The sequence below is a fragment of the Carassius auratus genome, chromosome 22 (genome assembly GCF_003368295.1).
Source record: "Carassius auratus strain Wakin chromosome 22, ASM336829v1, whole genome shotgun sequence".
Taxonomy (NCBI): domain Eukaryota; kingdom Metazoa; phylum Chordata; class Actinopteri; order Cypriniformes; family Cyprinidae; genus Carassius; species Carassius auratus.
Genome location: NC_039264.1, coordinates 16,460,346 through 16,477,330, shown reverse-complemented (window position 1 = coordinate 16,477,330; position 16,985 = coordinate 16,460,346). Strand labels below are relative to the sequence as shown.

The 16,985-nt window shown below is 38.8% G+C and overlaps 2 protein-coding genes across 2 annotated transcripts; both read right to left on the bottom strand.

The window, feature by feature from the left end:
- Positions 1–3,950: 3,950 nt before the first annotated feature.
- On the bottom strand, positions 3,951–6,310 carry LOC113039828 (uncharacterized). The gene is made up of 2 exons (XM_026197930.1): positions 6,118–6,310; positions 3,951–5,618 (listed from the first exon to the last, which is right to left on the bottom strand). The coding sequence occupies exon 2, from the start codon at positions 5,599–5,601 to the stop codon at positions 4,216–4,218; it is 1,386 nt and encodes a 461-aa protein (XP_026053715.1). The 5' UTR covers positions 5,602–5,618; positions 6,118–6,310; the 3' UTR covers positions 3,951–4,215.
- A 3,885-nt stretch (positions 6,311–10,195) lies between these two features.
- si:dkey-7i4.24 (uncharacterized) lies at positions 10,196–13,272 on the bottom strand. Its single transcript, XM_026198948.1, has 6 exons — positions 12,613–13,272; positions 12,318–12,502; positions 11,797–11,951; positions 11,152–11,615; positions 10,827–11,035; positions 10,196–10,654 (listed from the first exon to the last, which is right to left on the bottom strand). Exons 1-6 carry the CDS (start codon positions 12,626–12,628, stop codon positions 10,445–10,447), a joined length of 1,239 nt encoding a protein of 412 aa, XP_026054733.1. The 5' UTR covers positions 12,629–13,272; the 3' UTR covers positions 10,196–10,444.
- Between the last annotated feature and the right edge of the window lie 3,713 nt (positions 13,273–16,985).

The following is a 16,985-nucleotide window of genomic DNA, read 5'->3' as shown; positions in this document are numbered from 1 at the left end:
GCGTAGAGTCTTGTGTGCACACTTACCACTTATGTGGATTTTAGAAAGTACACAGAGCTTAGTGTGTGTGCTTAAAGGTTCCTGACCATTGCAGAGGAGCTGAACTGCACAGGAGCGGCAAGCTCCACTTAAGCAAACCTCTGGCAAGGGGAGGATCACCTGAGGCTGTATACACAGGAAGACTTCCATAACAACCATCTACACTAACCGTTAGATTTGACAGCACAACTAAGCAGCCAGGAGGTCCCTCAGGGTGACCTGGCCAGACATCCAAGAGATTCCCTGCAGTGCTGTGTCAGTTCTGATGATCACTGAGGATCCCGCAGAAGCCTGTGATCTCGGCTGCCTAATACCAGAGCATGAGTCCAGACGGCCGGTGCTGACGAGTGTTTAGTAAACACCGAAACTGAGCACTATAAAGGAAACTCACAGAGTTTGTTAGTAGACACAGAACCACCAGCAATTTAATACACATAAGTATATACAGAAAGGGTTACATACTCACCCACCTTTCTGCACTGGAGCCCTGCTCAAGGGGTGCCTCCTTTTAGTCCGGACCATCAGTAAGGTGATTGCGATGAACATAGAACCAGTCAAAAACATCATAGGTCCAGCATGCTGCCTGGTCTGAATCACATCCCTCAGGTCCTGCTTATTTCCTCATGACCCACGATTCCTCTTACCCCTGCCCGTAGGCGGGGAAGGAGCGCGAGCCACGACACTAGCCTTCTGCACCCGTATTTGATCCTCAGATCCAGATGGGCCAGGACCCCTATGTTGTTCGGGATCAGAACTGGACCTTCGTGGAATGAAGGATTTAAAGGCAGCTGAGAGCCCTTACCTCCCTGAACTTCTCGACCACCTTCTCGACGAAGGTACTGAAAAGTTCAAAAGGCCAGACCGAAGCATCGAGAAGAAAGCCCCTTTCTTTCCTCCCGATGTCTGCCAGGTTCACCCACAGATGTCTCTCCGTTACCACCATGGCCGCCATAGACCTGCCAATGGCGGAGGCGGCCAGCTTGGTAAGATATAGAAAGAGGTCCTCGTCTTTATCCAGGTCCTTCAGCAGATGAGCCTGAAGCACTACCATTGTGTTCAACGAAGCCACAGCCTGACCTGCTGCTGCATATCCTTTGCTATAGAGCTTGGCAACCGACGTCACTGCGCAGTGCATTCTGGGATGTAAACAATAGGGCGCCGCCATACTGTGAGGCCACCACACAAGCCGGTAACCAAAGAAACCATACACAATAGCGCAGTACATATATATATACAATGTAAGTATATATAAGAATGCTTAAAACTAGTTTAAAACAAGGTGGATTGTACAGAGACAAACTCCTACCGGACGCCAAGAAGCGCTATATTGAAAAAATCAACTTTATTGGAAATGTCGATCCTTATGAAGTCCCAACAGACCAGTGGATCCGCGACCCTGACGCCTTACCTCCCATCACGTTTCCTGATATTTTTACGTATTTTGTTTGTGGTGTCAGTGCTTATACTGCTGAGCAATTTCGTAACTATAAGTCTCTGGAAGCCCACGTTCAGTTTACTAATGGTTGGGTACATGACCTGGAGAGTTTTAAGCCTGTCAGCGGTGAAAACACTGTCGTCCGAACGAAGGTAAGTTACCAGCTTTCTTTGAGCATTTTTCTATTACAGTGTTTTTGTTTTTTTTTGCGTACAATGTAGTTTATGTGTCATTTGTACAGCGCAAACTTGTATAACGATAAAAATTAATAAATATAGCCTTAAACAACAGACAAAGTGTAACGTTAGCGAAGTTTGAAGGAGCTAGCGGCTGCTGCTTGTACATGCGCATACACACAAACACAGGGTTCAGTCAGTCTCTCTCTCTCTCTCTCTCTCTCTCTCTCTCTCAAATAGCTTTATTGACATGGCGAAATAAATATTTACATTGCCAAAGCATTAATAACCCTATACAATATATACAATAAAAAAAAATATATATAACTGAAGACATACATGAAAATAAACAGCAATAAAATCCTCTATTCTTTCTATCTCACACACACACAGTTGCAAAAGCAAACATAGAAGGTTTACGTAGAAAATACATAGACATTACAATATTCATTACAGTATTAACTTTTTTTGTCTCTGTTAAGGTCATGCACTCTCAGCGACTGAATGAACCACCTTTAAAGCCATGGGTGATCATCAGCAACAGTGGGAAGGTGGAGTGTGCACACTGCACGTGTATGGCAGGAGTAGCGGAGACATGTAACCATGTAGGGGCTCTGTTATTTAAAGTTGAGGCTACTTTTCGGATTCGTGGGAAAAAAACTGTCACAGATGTACCGGCATACTGGGTTTTGCCCAGCAATTTGAGCAAGATTACAGCTGAAGTGGGATACAAAATTGACTACACCTCATCTGCTAGGCAAAAAAAAATGCTTGACCAGCGCATAACTGCACCCTGCACTGCGCCAGGCATAAGGAGGCGTGCCAAAAAAAGAAAAATTCCCCAAGCTAAACTTGATGAATTGTCACCCCTGCTTGACACACTGCTGCAGCATAGCAAGGCTGTTGGTTTGTCAGGGATGAATAAGTATTACACAATGTACACAGACACCGTACAGCCCTCTGCAGTGCCCGAATGCCTTGCCACATCTCTGTGTGATAAAATAATAGATTCAAATTCCCTTTCAGCTCTTCATCTAAATTGTGAGAAATACAGAGATGCTGCAAATGTGACTGATGAGCAGGCATCATCTATTGAGATGTGCACAAGACAACAGCATCAATCTTCTGCTTGGTATGCAAGTCGGACTGGAAGAATTACTGCCTCAAACATGCATGCAGTCTTTGCCACCAGTATAGAAAAGCCAGCCCTGACTGTTATTAAAAAGGTGTGCAACCCACAACACACAGTGTCAACTGTACAAACCAGATGGGGTATAGAGCATGAGATGGATGCTCAAAAGACCTACCTTCACACCAGAGCCCCACATCACACTAACCAACAAGTCGAAAAGTGTGGTTTTATAATTAACCCCAGGTTTCCTGAAGTTGGAGCCTCTCCTGATGGACTTACAATGTGCGATTGCTGTGGGAAAGGCTGCCTTGAAGTTAAGTGTCCCTTCAAATATAGATCAAGCACCATCCAACAGGCCTTAGAAACAAAGGACAAAAACTTCTGTCTTGAGTTGTCCTATGAAAAGCTTCAGCTTAAGAAAACACACAGTTATTACACACAGATGCAGACGCAAATCTTTGTCACTGGATCCAACCACTGTGACCTTGCTGTTTGGACTCTGAAGGACTTTGTAGTCGTACGGGTCTTTCCGGACCAGGAATTCTGGGATCTACATCTACAGAAAGCACAAAAATTCTTTGAGAAAGTTTGCCTTCCAGAGCTTATAGCAAAATATTACTCAAAGAATACACCAAAGGTACTATAAGCTCACTTGCACAGCCAATGTAGTCTGGGTTTTACACTATATATATTTATATATGAAATTTGTTCTCAACATGATTGCACTATATAATATATATATATATTTGCCGTTTCTGAAGATGTTTACAGAGACATGTTTACATTTATCGCTGGAAAAATTAATCAGTTTGTTCTCAACATGATTGCACTGTATACGAGATATGTGTTAAGTTTGTTCTCAACATGATTGCACTGTATACGAGATATGTGTTAAGTTTGTTCTCAACATGATTGCACTATATAATAGATATATATATATATTTGCCAATTCTGAAGATGTTTACAGACATGTTTACATTTATCGCTGGAAAAATTAATCAGTTTGATCTCAACATGATTGCACTGTATATGATATAAGTTTGATCTCAACATGATTGCACTTTATATAATAGATATATATTTGCAGTTTCTGAAGATGTTTACATTTATTGCTGAAAAAATTCAAGTTGTTTTTGTACTTGCAAATTTAATTTTTATTAAACCAGTTTATTTCTAAAATTCATATTGCGTCATCTGTTTTTAATAGTAGAATTTAAGTATACACATGTCATCAAAACTAATATATGTCTACAACAGTAATATACATATTTACAACATTAGAATTAAACACTTTTAACATGCAAATTTTTCTAGAAATTCTTATTGTGTCATCTGTTTTCAATAGAACTATTTAAGTATACAAACATGTCATCAAAATGAATATATGTCTACAACAGTAATATACATATTTACAACATTACAATGAAACCGTTTTAACATGCACATCTTTCATTTTCATCTGGTTTCGCAACCACACTGGGACACATGTTAAGAAGTATACAGCAAACATTCACTATCTTGTCAAGAAGTGTCATCTCCTCCCCCTCACATGGCAGTAACAAACTAATTGGTATTCTCTTATGTAACATTGTGTACTTGTTGCGCAAACTGCCAATCACCCTTTCAACGTGAATCCTCAGGTGTGCTATTGCACGTGTATTTTCCACATCCTTAGCGTCAAGTTGACATCTTCCTTTAGTGAACGCAGGAACTTTGACCTCTGCACACATCATCCCCACACTATCCTTGATATCAAAGCCCCGATCAGCTAGCACTAAGTCACCAGGTAACAGTTTGTTGAGAAGGCCACAGTTCTCAGTTATGTGCTTGTCAGAGGCACGCCCACCCCATCCCTTGGAAATAAATGATATGGCACCTTGTGGTGTAATACCAATGAGGTATTTCATGGTGTGTGTACCTTTGTAATGAGAAAAGGCCTGTGCCCGTGCCTTTAGATTTGATGGCCTTTCTGTGCGTATTTCAAAGCAGTCGACTATAATAGCAACACGTTTCCCAAAAGCTTCCAAAAATTGATGCGGCATTGTAGCTTGTAAGCAATGCCTCTCTGGCCAGCACACCAATGGATTAAGCCGTGCATTTAAAACATCTATGGTGTCAGTAAAGGCAGTAGAAAGAGTATTACGTGACACATGGAAGAGATGGGCAAGGTGCTGTACAGGAAGATCAAGCCTCAGACGTATGAGTGTCAACAAAAGCATTTGAAAGGATGACAACTTTTTGGTAACTGGCAGGAAAGCCTTAACAGTGGTGAACAAAGACAATAAAATTGCAAAGCATGGAATTCCTGTGTAGTACCTGACCTTATTTGTGTCACCCTTTAAGAAGTCCTCATCCATCTTTCTCTTGTTCAGCTCACACCTAAGCTCCCTGTTCTCCTGCAACAGACGGTTAACTTCTGCACTGTTGCGCTCACAGAACTGACATTCTCTTCTTTGTCTCTTAACTGGCATGTCAACTTCTGCCTGGTTTCCACCTTCCTCATCCTCATCCTCTGCGGCTTCCACATCTGCCCATTCTCCACACTCATCTTCTACAGCTCCCACCTCTGCCTGGTCACCACCTGCAGCATCTGCTGCCACTTCTGCCTCTGCCTGGTCACCACCTTCCTTTTCATGTGCTGATCCCACCGGTTCTGCAGTGGTTTCTCTCTGCATTTGGGATTCACCGTCGTCTCCTGCTACTGGCACGGTCATTTGTTGTCGTTGTAATCGACGAGAATACCGGTCTGACTCGGTAGCACGCACTTCAGAGTGTCCCAGGTGCAGTGTTGGAGCCCAGTCAGGATTTGACTCATCCATTTCATAAGATGGTTTCCCTTTAAGAAAACAAGACATCAATAAATAAATAAATACAAAAAAAAAACTACTGCAGTGAAACAACTTTTTAAACAACATAGAAAAAACATTTTTAAGATGCATATTAAATCAATCACACCTTATTTAACAAAATCATAATATGAAATTAAAATAGGAATGTCTTAAAAAACACAAACATGTGTTGTCCTAAATGTCAGCCCTGTAAAAAATGTCATATTCATTTATTTTAACTGTGTAAAGGTGGTGGTATATACACACCATTATGTGTTTTTAAAATATCTTATGTTAAAGTAGTTTCACAGCTATATAAGTGCCTGGTAGTTATTCTGGACTTTTCATTTACTACATTTCACCTAAACATTGTTTATATTTCTCATAGAAATTATAATACCATGTTGGATAAAAAGTGTCTTCCATACCACTCAATGCTCAGATTAAAGAATAAGATCTATTTTTCTGCAAGATATTTAGAAGTGTCTCTAATTCTTTGACACTCACCTGAATAAAAATGTCTGGAACACACTTTTAACGATCTTGGGATGCTTGAAAAGTTGATGTCTTTTCGTCTTACGGCTGAAATCCACGACAGCCGGCGTCTTTTTGTAACATCCGACACATAGCTTCCTTGATTCTTCCTCCAGACAGGAAAGCTAAAGAAAGACAATGCGTTGTCTAATTTTGTACCTTGTCGGTCGTGTGAATGGACACTGCAACCGACTACACAGCATGTTCGCCCCATAACTTAAAAATTAATGGAAAAATATAGAATTTATATATTAGCGGACCCCTGGCCTGACAGATTTGCGGAACGGCGACGGCCTCACAATATGGCGGCGCTACCCATAAGCCACCGCGACGCTAGAGGCGTTACGTCACGCTGCCAAGCTCTATTTAAGCGGGATGTATCCTGGAGGGGCTTAGATGGTAAAGAGGGAGATTTAAGAGAGGATGTTTCCCCTACAGAGAGACAGCTAGCCAGCGTCTCTTCTTCGGGGGCCATTAACTCATAGCCGTTTTCGCGCATCGCCTCGATGTTAGCATAACTCGTATGCTGAAACCAATGGATGTGATAAGAAAACAGCCTCTTAACATTTTTTTTCAACTTCCGCATGTAAATCAGGAAAGAATGGAAGGCTTATCTGGGCTGGAGGGCTATGGTCAGACAAATAACGCTCGTCGGGGCGACCTCGCGGTGTCACTTTGCTAGCACGCTTACATGGCAAATCTAACTTTGCCGTGGCGCGATCCATAACCTCTAACAGCTCCACATACGCAGGGCAGGAGGACTGAGAAGGCTCAGCCTCAGCTTCTTTGCCCTCCTCAGATGACATCTGCTTTTCCTGGGCAGAACCCAGCAGAGCTTTAACTTCAGTACCAGAAAAGGTTATTGACAACACATCTTCCTCCTGAAGTTCACTCTCGTCTGCTGGCGAAGAGCGCGAAAGGGAAAGTTCCTCTCTAAACTCCTCAGCGAGATCCACCTGTGGTCCCCACGAGCTCACTCTCCTCCATCCCTCAGCAGCGGCGGGTCTTGAACTGCGGGAAACAGATGGATGTCCCTCTTTCCTGACAAGAGAAAAAGAGGAGAGTGGAGCTTTTTCATAGAAAAACACTCGCAATGCATGCAGATCACCGGCTCAAGGACACCGCATGCGTGCTCTTTGCCCAAACAAGTGACGCAAAGACTGTGTGTCAGGTGTCAAATAATATAGACACGGATGTACACACTGTCTAAACGGCTTGCTAGTGGATGCCATGATAAACAGAAAAAGGTCGCTCTTACCATGGTCGTTTTCTCAGATGCACACTTAAAACAAAACAGTCAATGAAGAAGAAGAGGATGACATGTTCTCCTGGGGCCCGTTTCACTAAGGAGGTTCAACCAACTCGGAGTTTAAACTTGAACTCTGAGTTGACTTACCCTGAGATGGGAAAGTTTTCAGTTACAGAACAGCTGAAATGAGTTGATTTAATTAACTCTAAATTGACTGACTCTGATTTAAGCTTGTGCACCACAACTATAAAAATACATTATTAATGGAGCGCCGATATTACGATTTACCATGGCAACAGCTGCCGCCAAAAAGCCATCTGCGTAATTCATATCACTGTTATAATATCACAGGTGAAAACTGGCAGAACGTTAGATTAATGAACTAATAACTAATCATTTTATGTTTTCTCGTGGGTAAAAAATATATATAAAATAATAATATTAATAATATTTTAAGTGCATTTTTATTTTTTTTACAAATGATGTGCCAATACAGTAAGAAAAATACGGCAGTGGCTATTTACAATAAGTGGAATTAACATACTTTCTTAGCGATAGATCCTATTTACAGTAGGCTAAGTGCAAGCAGATCTAGATAGATGCGATAGATGCTATTTACAGAAAAAAATGTACAGTGAAAATCATGATATATTCTATTTACCATGTAAAAGTAGCAGTTCTTTGCAACAGGCTAGTGTAAATAATAATTAAATGCTAGTTATACTTTATACTGGCAGATACATTTGCACCTCAGTATTGTTATACATTAACAGGATGCAATAATAACAGATTGTAAATTATTATATTTATTACAACTATAAATAGTTGCATCATTATTAAACACTCGTAAGCACTTTACTTCCACTTTTAGAACATTTTGTTCATTTTTATTGAAAATAAATTCTTATGGGACATGTGATGGGAAAAGTGCCGGACTTTAACCCAATCATTCATGTTACAAAACATTACTGCCTATTAAAGCCGTTATTCACATGTGTTGTATTTAACTTTACGTGTCGATGGAGGGCGGAGCTACAGTACATTTGCACTTAGTAATAGATACTGAGAATAATCTTGTTTTTTCCATTTGCATTAAGATTATATTAATTACCACACTGGCATATAATTTTAATTAAGTAAAATGCACTTAATTTAGGTCCCCCCCAGGAAACAAGACTAAGTACCTTATGTTATTTTCTTATATAAAGAATCAATCTTTATTTTATTTTATGTAATTTCTTTATATATTTGTACTTGGAAAAAAAAAAACAGTAAGAAGAGCATTTTTCCAGTGTGCATTTAATGAAGTGTTTAAAAAGGGGAGGAGACAGAAAGAAACTCTGGGTTTACTGAAGAAAACCTGTTCCTGACCAGGTTAGGTTCATAGAGTAAGTTACCATGGTAACTGACTCTGAGTATAAGTTAGTTCTCTTTCAGAAACAGGCTTGACTTACCCTGCTTTCTTAGGTTTGACAAACCTCCCATTCTGAAACTGAAAACCCTAATTTTCCCTAATTTCAGGGTTAACATGCTCAGAATTTTCAATTAACCTCCTTTGTGAAACAGGCCCTTGGTGCTGATTTATAGTCACGCTGGTAGTGACGTCCAAGGCTGTCGCCGGCCAACTTGGTGTTTTTTCAAAGTATGCTTCAGACACGGGTCACGACGAGGTGCCCCCCATAGCGCCCCTAGAGGACGCAGCTCAATGTTTCCTTGAAAGGGATATACAGTGTCACGTTTTATTATTAGTAGTTTCAACACATGCATGTTTAACCAAATAAAAATGTCAGCACTTTCAGGGTTTATATGATGTGAGCGTAGTTATTGGGACAGTAGAACTTAAGGCAAATAAAAAAGATTAAAAGCTATTATTTAGTTGCATATTCCTTGTGTGCAATCACAGAAGTGAGTCTGTGACCCATAAATATCACCAGACTGTTTGTTTTGGGGAGTTTCTGGCTTTAGTCTGCTCTTCAATTGGTGGAAATAATTTGCAATCAGATCGAACGAATTCCAAATTTCTTCTGCTATACTGTTATAATATAAGTCATCATTAAAATGTTAGGGCCTGTTCCATGCATGCCACACCATGATAACCTCCACCATGCTTTACAGATGAGGCTGTATACTTAGGATCATTTGCAGTTTGCATTTGTTTTTCAATCACTTAGATAAAGGTTAATCTTTGTCTCATCTGTCCATAAAACTCTAGTGGCTTTTCCAAACTCTAATAATTGCCTTTCTATTTTTGGTGCTAATCAGAGGTTTGCATCTTGCTGTGTAGCCTCTAATTTTGTGTCAAAGTCTCCTGCGGATGGTAGATTGTCAGAACATCACCCCAGCTTTCTTTTTTTTTTCAGGTTTCTTTTTCATAGCTTTTATGATATGCCATCAACCAACTGCCAACTGCTGCTGTTTTTCTTAGCCAATCAGGTCATCGTTGGTTGCTGATGTCGCTGGTGTTTTCCGTACTCTTGATTTCTCCATGCCCTTTGTTTTTAATCAACTTGATTTTTCTTCTGAAATGACATATTCCCTGCTTATAATATGTGTAGAATTAATTCAACAGGCTACAGTTATACCTACTTCAGGTAAGGGGGAGAAACTCTAAAAGTGTTCATCTAAGTTGGTAAAACATATATGTGTTGAAACCTCCAATGATAAAATGTGAATTATACTGTAGGAAAAGTAGATGAAGAAAAGTTTGAGATGACAAAGTATTTGATGCTGAAATTTAAATATATGACTTTAGACAAAATGATTGCGTATGATTATTTAATCAAAAACTAAAGTCAGTAACTCTTATTGTCATTATGTCAAACTTTATTCAGAGAAGCATTCAACCAAATATGTATGCATTCAAAAAATGTCTTTTTTGCAAGAACAGAAAAAAGGATGATACATATAAAGCAGAGGATTTATAAAGATTGTTTTAGGCATTGAGTAGAAGAAACTAGAGTTTAGAAGTACAGCATTTAAAAAGCTAAACATTATAATTCCAGGTTACCACCATCATGAGACAGAAAACAAATGGGATGTTGTATATGTAGATCACTCAGAAATGGCAGGTGTATTAGAGGGTGTCACACTTTGTGCTGGGTCTATTTTTGTCAGTTTTTCCTTTACACATTCATATTCTATTTGCCACTGCTCCTTGGAGAGCGAGGAAGGACTGACCTCCAGAAACTTGTAGGCATCTTTGGTTTGGAGCTTGAAGATGAAAGATGCATTTTTACATCCTTCACCAAAACTGCTCCAAGCCTGTGGAATTAAATATTTCAAAAGTAACATTAGACTTTTGAATGAAGCATCGGTAATGACTGGGGGGGGAAATGAGTCTGTAATTTAAACTGTCTTTCTTCTGGTACAAATAAAGAAAAAAAAGAAAACCTTTCTGTAATAATTTTGTAATCATGTTAACAATAATTTTTACCTTTTCGGCTGTTTTGATTGATTCTACAAATTCATCTTTCAGTTCGGCAAGGTCTTCAATAAGATCTTCTCCAATAAAGGTCTTTTGTTCCAGGTAGTCCAGCATTTGAGCAACATTCTCCCAGAAGTTTTTCAGCTGAATCAGAATTGCCTGAATTTTTGACAAGCTGCTCTGAACCTCATTTAGATGGATGGGGTCGGGAATGGAATCTGCAGAGAGAAAACAAAAATGAACAAGCTTTGTTGAGACATGTCTTAAACTAGGCTTGAATATTGATACAATTATTATATAGGTATACTTTAAACATGAAATAAAACGGACTCACTCCGGTCAAAATTGGCTTTGGCAAACTTCATCTGCCAATCAATGACCTGGAGTTCGAGCTGCCACTGCTTTTGTTTCAGAGCAGTCTTATCAGCGATGAGGTTATTCAATTCCGCTTCAAGAGCCTTCATACGGGCAATATCTTCAGGATCATGTACAGCATCATAAATGCTTTTCACAATTGGTCCGATAAATGGAACAATTGCAGCAAAGATGCCGAGGCCTTTACTTTTTTGGGTTATGGATCTGGCAAATTCTTGAATCTCTTGGCTTTTACAGTTTATCTTTCTCTCAACTTCAGCAAGCTCTTCAGTGTTTTTTTGGAGTTTTGATTTGAGATCATTCAGAGTATTTTCAGTCTGCTTCATTTCATGGTCTTGTTCTGTAATCTTTTTATCAGTATCTATTTTTTCCTTGATAACATCACTGGTGGATGATGCAACATCTTTGTTGTGTAAAGCATACCTACACAATGTTGAAGAAATTTTGGTATTAAATTTACATTTTAAAGCAATGTGCTGGTGTAACTAGCTTAAAAGTTTAGCTTAAAACATGCTCATAGTTTTATGTTAGAGCTCATATAGAATTTTTTTTTTAATTGCTCAAGGTATTTTGAAACATATTTTCATGAGGAAAATGTTCTTACTTTTCCACTATCCTGTCCACTTCAGTGATAATTTCTTTGATCCAGACTCGTGCTTTCCCTAGAAATTTGACTGCCAAAACTGGCTTATTTTTCTCCACAGCTTTCGTCAACATTGGAAACAGTGACTGAACCAGGTTTTCACTTGTCAAAATACACTGTGAGAAGAAATATAAGATGTAAGATCAAATATCTTAGACATAAAAAAACAGCCGTGATATAACTTACAATAAGCATACTAAATCAAGATTATGTGTATAAATTCCTGTGGCTCAGTAGTAGAGCATTGTGTTAGCAGCGCAAAAGGTCAAGGGTTCAATTCACAGGTAAAATATGCTAAATGTATATTCTTATATTTTACCTAAAATGTTAGTTTAAAAGGTTTTTCATGACTCACATTATCACACATTATGATAATGTGTGTCTTTTTTACAGTTATGACTTAAAAAAAAAAGACAGACAGAGATTAAAATAAATTAAAATAAATAAAAAGATTGAAATAAAGAGAAAATCTGAAACCGTACTTTCAGCATAGTTGCATCAGAGGAGCCGAACAGAAGCTGGGTTTCCACAGCCCGACTCCTGATGATCCTCTCCAGGTTGGGGAAGTTGGCCAGGCACAGGTAAGAGAGATGGTAAAGAAGAGCTGTCTTTTCAGCAGCAGGAAGGAGCTCTTTTACAAATGTGGGGCTCCACTGGGACACAGCCACTGGTGAAAAACATGGCATATTTTTAAATACTGAAAAGATCACATTGAAAGGCTGGTAGTGTGTTCAAATCTCTTTAAATAATGAAATGATGAAATAAGTTAATACTTGCTTTTGCTATCAGCCATCCTTAGTAGGTTTACACAATTTGTGCAATGAGTTCTTCTAAAATTCACTAAAGCAGAAATACAGTACGTAACTGGAAGGATATGTGAAAATAATCATAAAAATGGTGAGGGAAATTTACTTACCTTTTGTTTAAGTAAGTGATATGGAGAACAAGGTACCTGGTGTTTTTATACTAAAGGTATTCCCACCCTGCCTCCGCCCTCAGAGAAATTGACTCCCAAAGAAACTTGAGAATCTATAGACTGTGCTATTTGGAAATGTACTTCCATAAATGGAGATAGATTCAGTCATGTTCAATTTAGTGGTTTTGCTGGTGCAGAAGAGAAATGTAGAGGTATGCAATCATACTTTCTGAGACAAAACTAAATTATATGCTCCATGGCAATAAAAGTCAATGAACATGTTATGTTCTGCATGTAATAAAGTGCTCATCTGGGAAATTATCCAAAAATAGCATAAAGACATGGAGTCCCATTCTTTTGCCAATAGAATATACAGGTGCTGGTCATATAATTAGAATATCACTAATTCCATTTAAATAGGGAAGTCATGGACTAATGGTTAGAGAGTTGGACTGGCAATCGAAAGGATGTGGGTTCGAGTCTCGGGCCGGCACTAATTGTAGGTGGGGGCAGTGCATGTACAGTGCCTTCAATACCACGACTGTGTGCCACAGCATAAATGGCTGCCCACTGCTCTGGGTGTGTGTTCCCAGTGTGTGTATTCACTGCTCTGTGTGAGTGCACTTCGGATGGGTTAAATGCAGAGCACAAATTCTGAGTGTGGGTCACCATACTTGGCTGAATGTCACGTCATTTTCACTTTTTTCACTTTCAATAAGTGAAACTTGTATATTATATTCATTCCTTACACATGATATATTTCAAATGTTTATTCTTTTAATTTAGATGATTATAACTGAAACTTAGGAAAATCCCAAAATACTTAGTTGGGGCTCCTTTTGCCTGAATTACTGCAGCAATGCGGTGTGGCATGGAGTCGATCAGTCTGTGGCACTGCTCAGGTGTTATGAGAGCCCAGGTTGCTCTGATTCTGGCCTTCAGCTCTTCTGCATTCTTGGGTCTGACATATCACATCTTCCTCTTCACAATACCCCATAGATTTTCTATGGGGTTAAGCTCAGGTGAGTTTGCTGGCCAATTAAGAACAGGGATACCATGGTCCTTAAACCAGGTAATGGTAGCTTTGGCACTGTGTGCAGATGCCAAGTCTTGTCGGAAAATGAAATCTGCATCAAGTTGGAAAGCATTAAGCATTAAGTTCTCTAAAACTTCCTGGTATACGGCTGTGTTGACTTTGGAGCTCAGAAAACACAGTGGACCAACACCAGCAGATGACATGGCACCCCAAACCATCACTGACTGTGGAAACTTTACACTGGACCTCAAGCAACGTGGATTGTGTGACTCTCCTCTCTTCCTCCAGACTCTCTCTCTTCCTCGGGGACCCTGATATCCAAATGAAATGCAAAATTTACTCCTCATCAGCGAATATAGCTTTGGACCACTCAGCTGCAGTCCAGTCCTTTTTGAAGGAATGCAACAGCTAAAATCCATATCTTGCATACGTCTGTGTGCAGTGGTTCTTGAAGCACTGACTCCAGCTGCAGTCCACTCTTTGTGAATCTCCCCCACATTTTTTAATGGGTTTTGTTTCACAATGCTCTCCAGGGTGCGGTTATCCCTATTGTTTGTACACTTGTTTCTACCACATCTTTTCCTTCCCTTCGCTTCTCTATTAATGTGCTTGGTCATAGAGCTCTGTGAACAGCCAGCCTCTTTTGCAATAAACGTTTGTGTCTTGCCCTCCTTGTGCAAGGTGTCAGTGGTCGTCTTTTGGACAACTGTCAAGTCAGCAGTCTTCCCCATGATTGTGTAGCCTACAGAACTAGACTGAGAGACCATTTATAGGCTTTACAGGTGTTTTGAGTTAACTAGCTGATTAGAGTGTGGCACCAGGTTCAATATTGAACCTTTTCACAATATTCAAATTTTCTAAGATACTGAATTTGAGATTTTCCTTAGTTGTCAGTTATAATCATCAAAATTAAACAAAATAAACATTTGAAATATATCAGTCTGTGTGTAGTGAATGATTATAACAAGAATATAATACACGTTTCACTATATTTAGTGATAGTGTGACCTAAACTGATGTTGTTTGTTGTGTGGTTAAAGGGATACTCTAACCCCAAAATGAAAATTTTGTCATTAATCACTTTATCCCCACATTCTTCCAAACCTGTAATAGCTTAAATTGGACTCGGAACACAATTATTTTGGATATAAACAGGGAGGCTTGTCACTGTCGCAGCGACTGCCAAGTAAATAAGTGTCAAGGTACATAAAAGTATGAAAAGTGTCAAAATAGTCTGTCTGCCATCAGTGGTTCAACCATAATGTCATGAAGCAATGAGAATAATTTTTAAACATGTAGAAATCAAAAATAAAAACTTTATTCAACAATTAGTCTCCTGTGTGTCTCTCCGTATCACCGCAGCTCCATTTTTGAGAATATGAGCTGAACACAGGCAACGTTTTTTTTGTTTTCTTCATTAACAGTAAGTATTCTCCTTGCTTCAAAACATTATGGTTGAACCACTTTTGGCAGATGGACTATTCTGACATCGACTACGTTTACATGCAGCCAATAACCCGTTCAAAACCGGGATATTAGCAATAAACCGGTCGCGCACGGCCATGTAAAAACCGGCAAAAACCCAGATATGCTCATATCCGGGTTTTTAAAAACCGGGATATTATACCTGGGGTACCCCTTTTCTAACCAGAATATTTGGTCTTGTAAACGCATTTCAGCATATCCCCATCAAAATGTGTGTTCTGCGCATGTTCTATTCGCAAGGAATCTTGGTCTTTTGAGTCTTTGGATACAGGAAGAAGAATCGGAAATGACGCATATTGCGTCAAAATTACTATTACATATCAATTTTTACAAAATAAACATACATTCATACAACATACAACCATAAACAAAGACATTTAGTAGAAGATGAACTGAAAATATTCCTTGATTTAAGTTGGTAAAAATTTAAATCAAACTCATGAACTAAGAACCCATGTATACTTATAGGGTGAAAAAACTTTTACTTCTATAACACCTTTTTAACAAAACAAGTAAAAAAAAATCATATAAAAACTTGTGTAAATAAATACAATTTCAATTTAATTTTAAAGACCATCTTACTAGCTTCATTAACCAAAAAACTAGGTAAGGAATTCCATGCTACCATGGCCCTATAGTGTAATGTTCTCTGTCCAGCTCCTGTTCTATAAACAGGCAGGAGAAATCTTCCTACAGATGACTGACGTGTGACATATTTGTGTCCATCCTGAGAAAACTTAAAATTCTTAAATAAAATAACATGAGTCCTTGTTGTTATAACCTTTCTTGCAAAACTAAGAAGAGAATAATATAACCTACTTTTAACTGGTAACCAGTTTAACATACTCAACATATCACAAACTCTAGTTCTACATAAACAATTAAGCACTATACGGGCAGCTTTATTTTGAGCCACCTGTAATCGTTTGAGATTACATTCTGATGTATTGGACCATATGACTGTACAATAATCTAGCTGAGAGAGAACCAAAGCTTCCATTTAATTGTTTAATCAAATGTCTTGGTAAATATATTTTACTATATCTAATTGCAGCCATCGCTCTCCCCATTTTCTTCAACATTTCATCAATCTGTTTTGTCCAGGACATACGGCTATCAATCAATACACCAAGTAACTTAACCTCTGTAACCTGTTCTATTTCTATGTCATCTAGTTTTAATTGCAGTCTTGGCTCTACTCTCCCTACCCTTTTAGAACATAATACAATACATTTGTTTTTTTCTATATTAAGTACCAATTTATTTATATTAACCCATCTCCTAATATGAACTAGCTCTTCATTTAGAATTTCTTCAAGCTCCCTTGACATAAACGCTGATGAATATATGGTAGAATCATCTGCGTACATAGCAATGGAAGCATTGTTTAAAACTAAAGGTAAATCATTAGTAAATATTGAAAATAAAAGTGGCCCCAAACAACTCCCCTGTGGCACTCCACAGCTCATAACCCTCATTTCTGAGAAACTTCCATTGAAATATACACAATATTTTCTATTGGTAAGATAACTATTGATCCATGCAACAGAATCCCTGTCAAAACCATAGCAGTGCAATTTCTTAATTAACAGTTTATGGTCAAGAATATCAAAAGCGGCACTGAAATCTAGTAAAACAGAGCCCACTATCTTTCCTGAATCGATTTCTTTCAGCCATTCATCAGTAATTTGTGTTAACGCTGTAGCTGTAGAA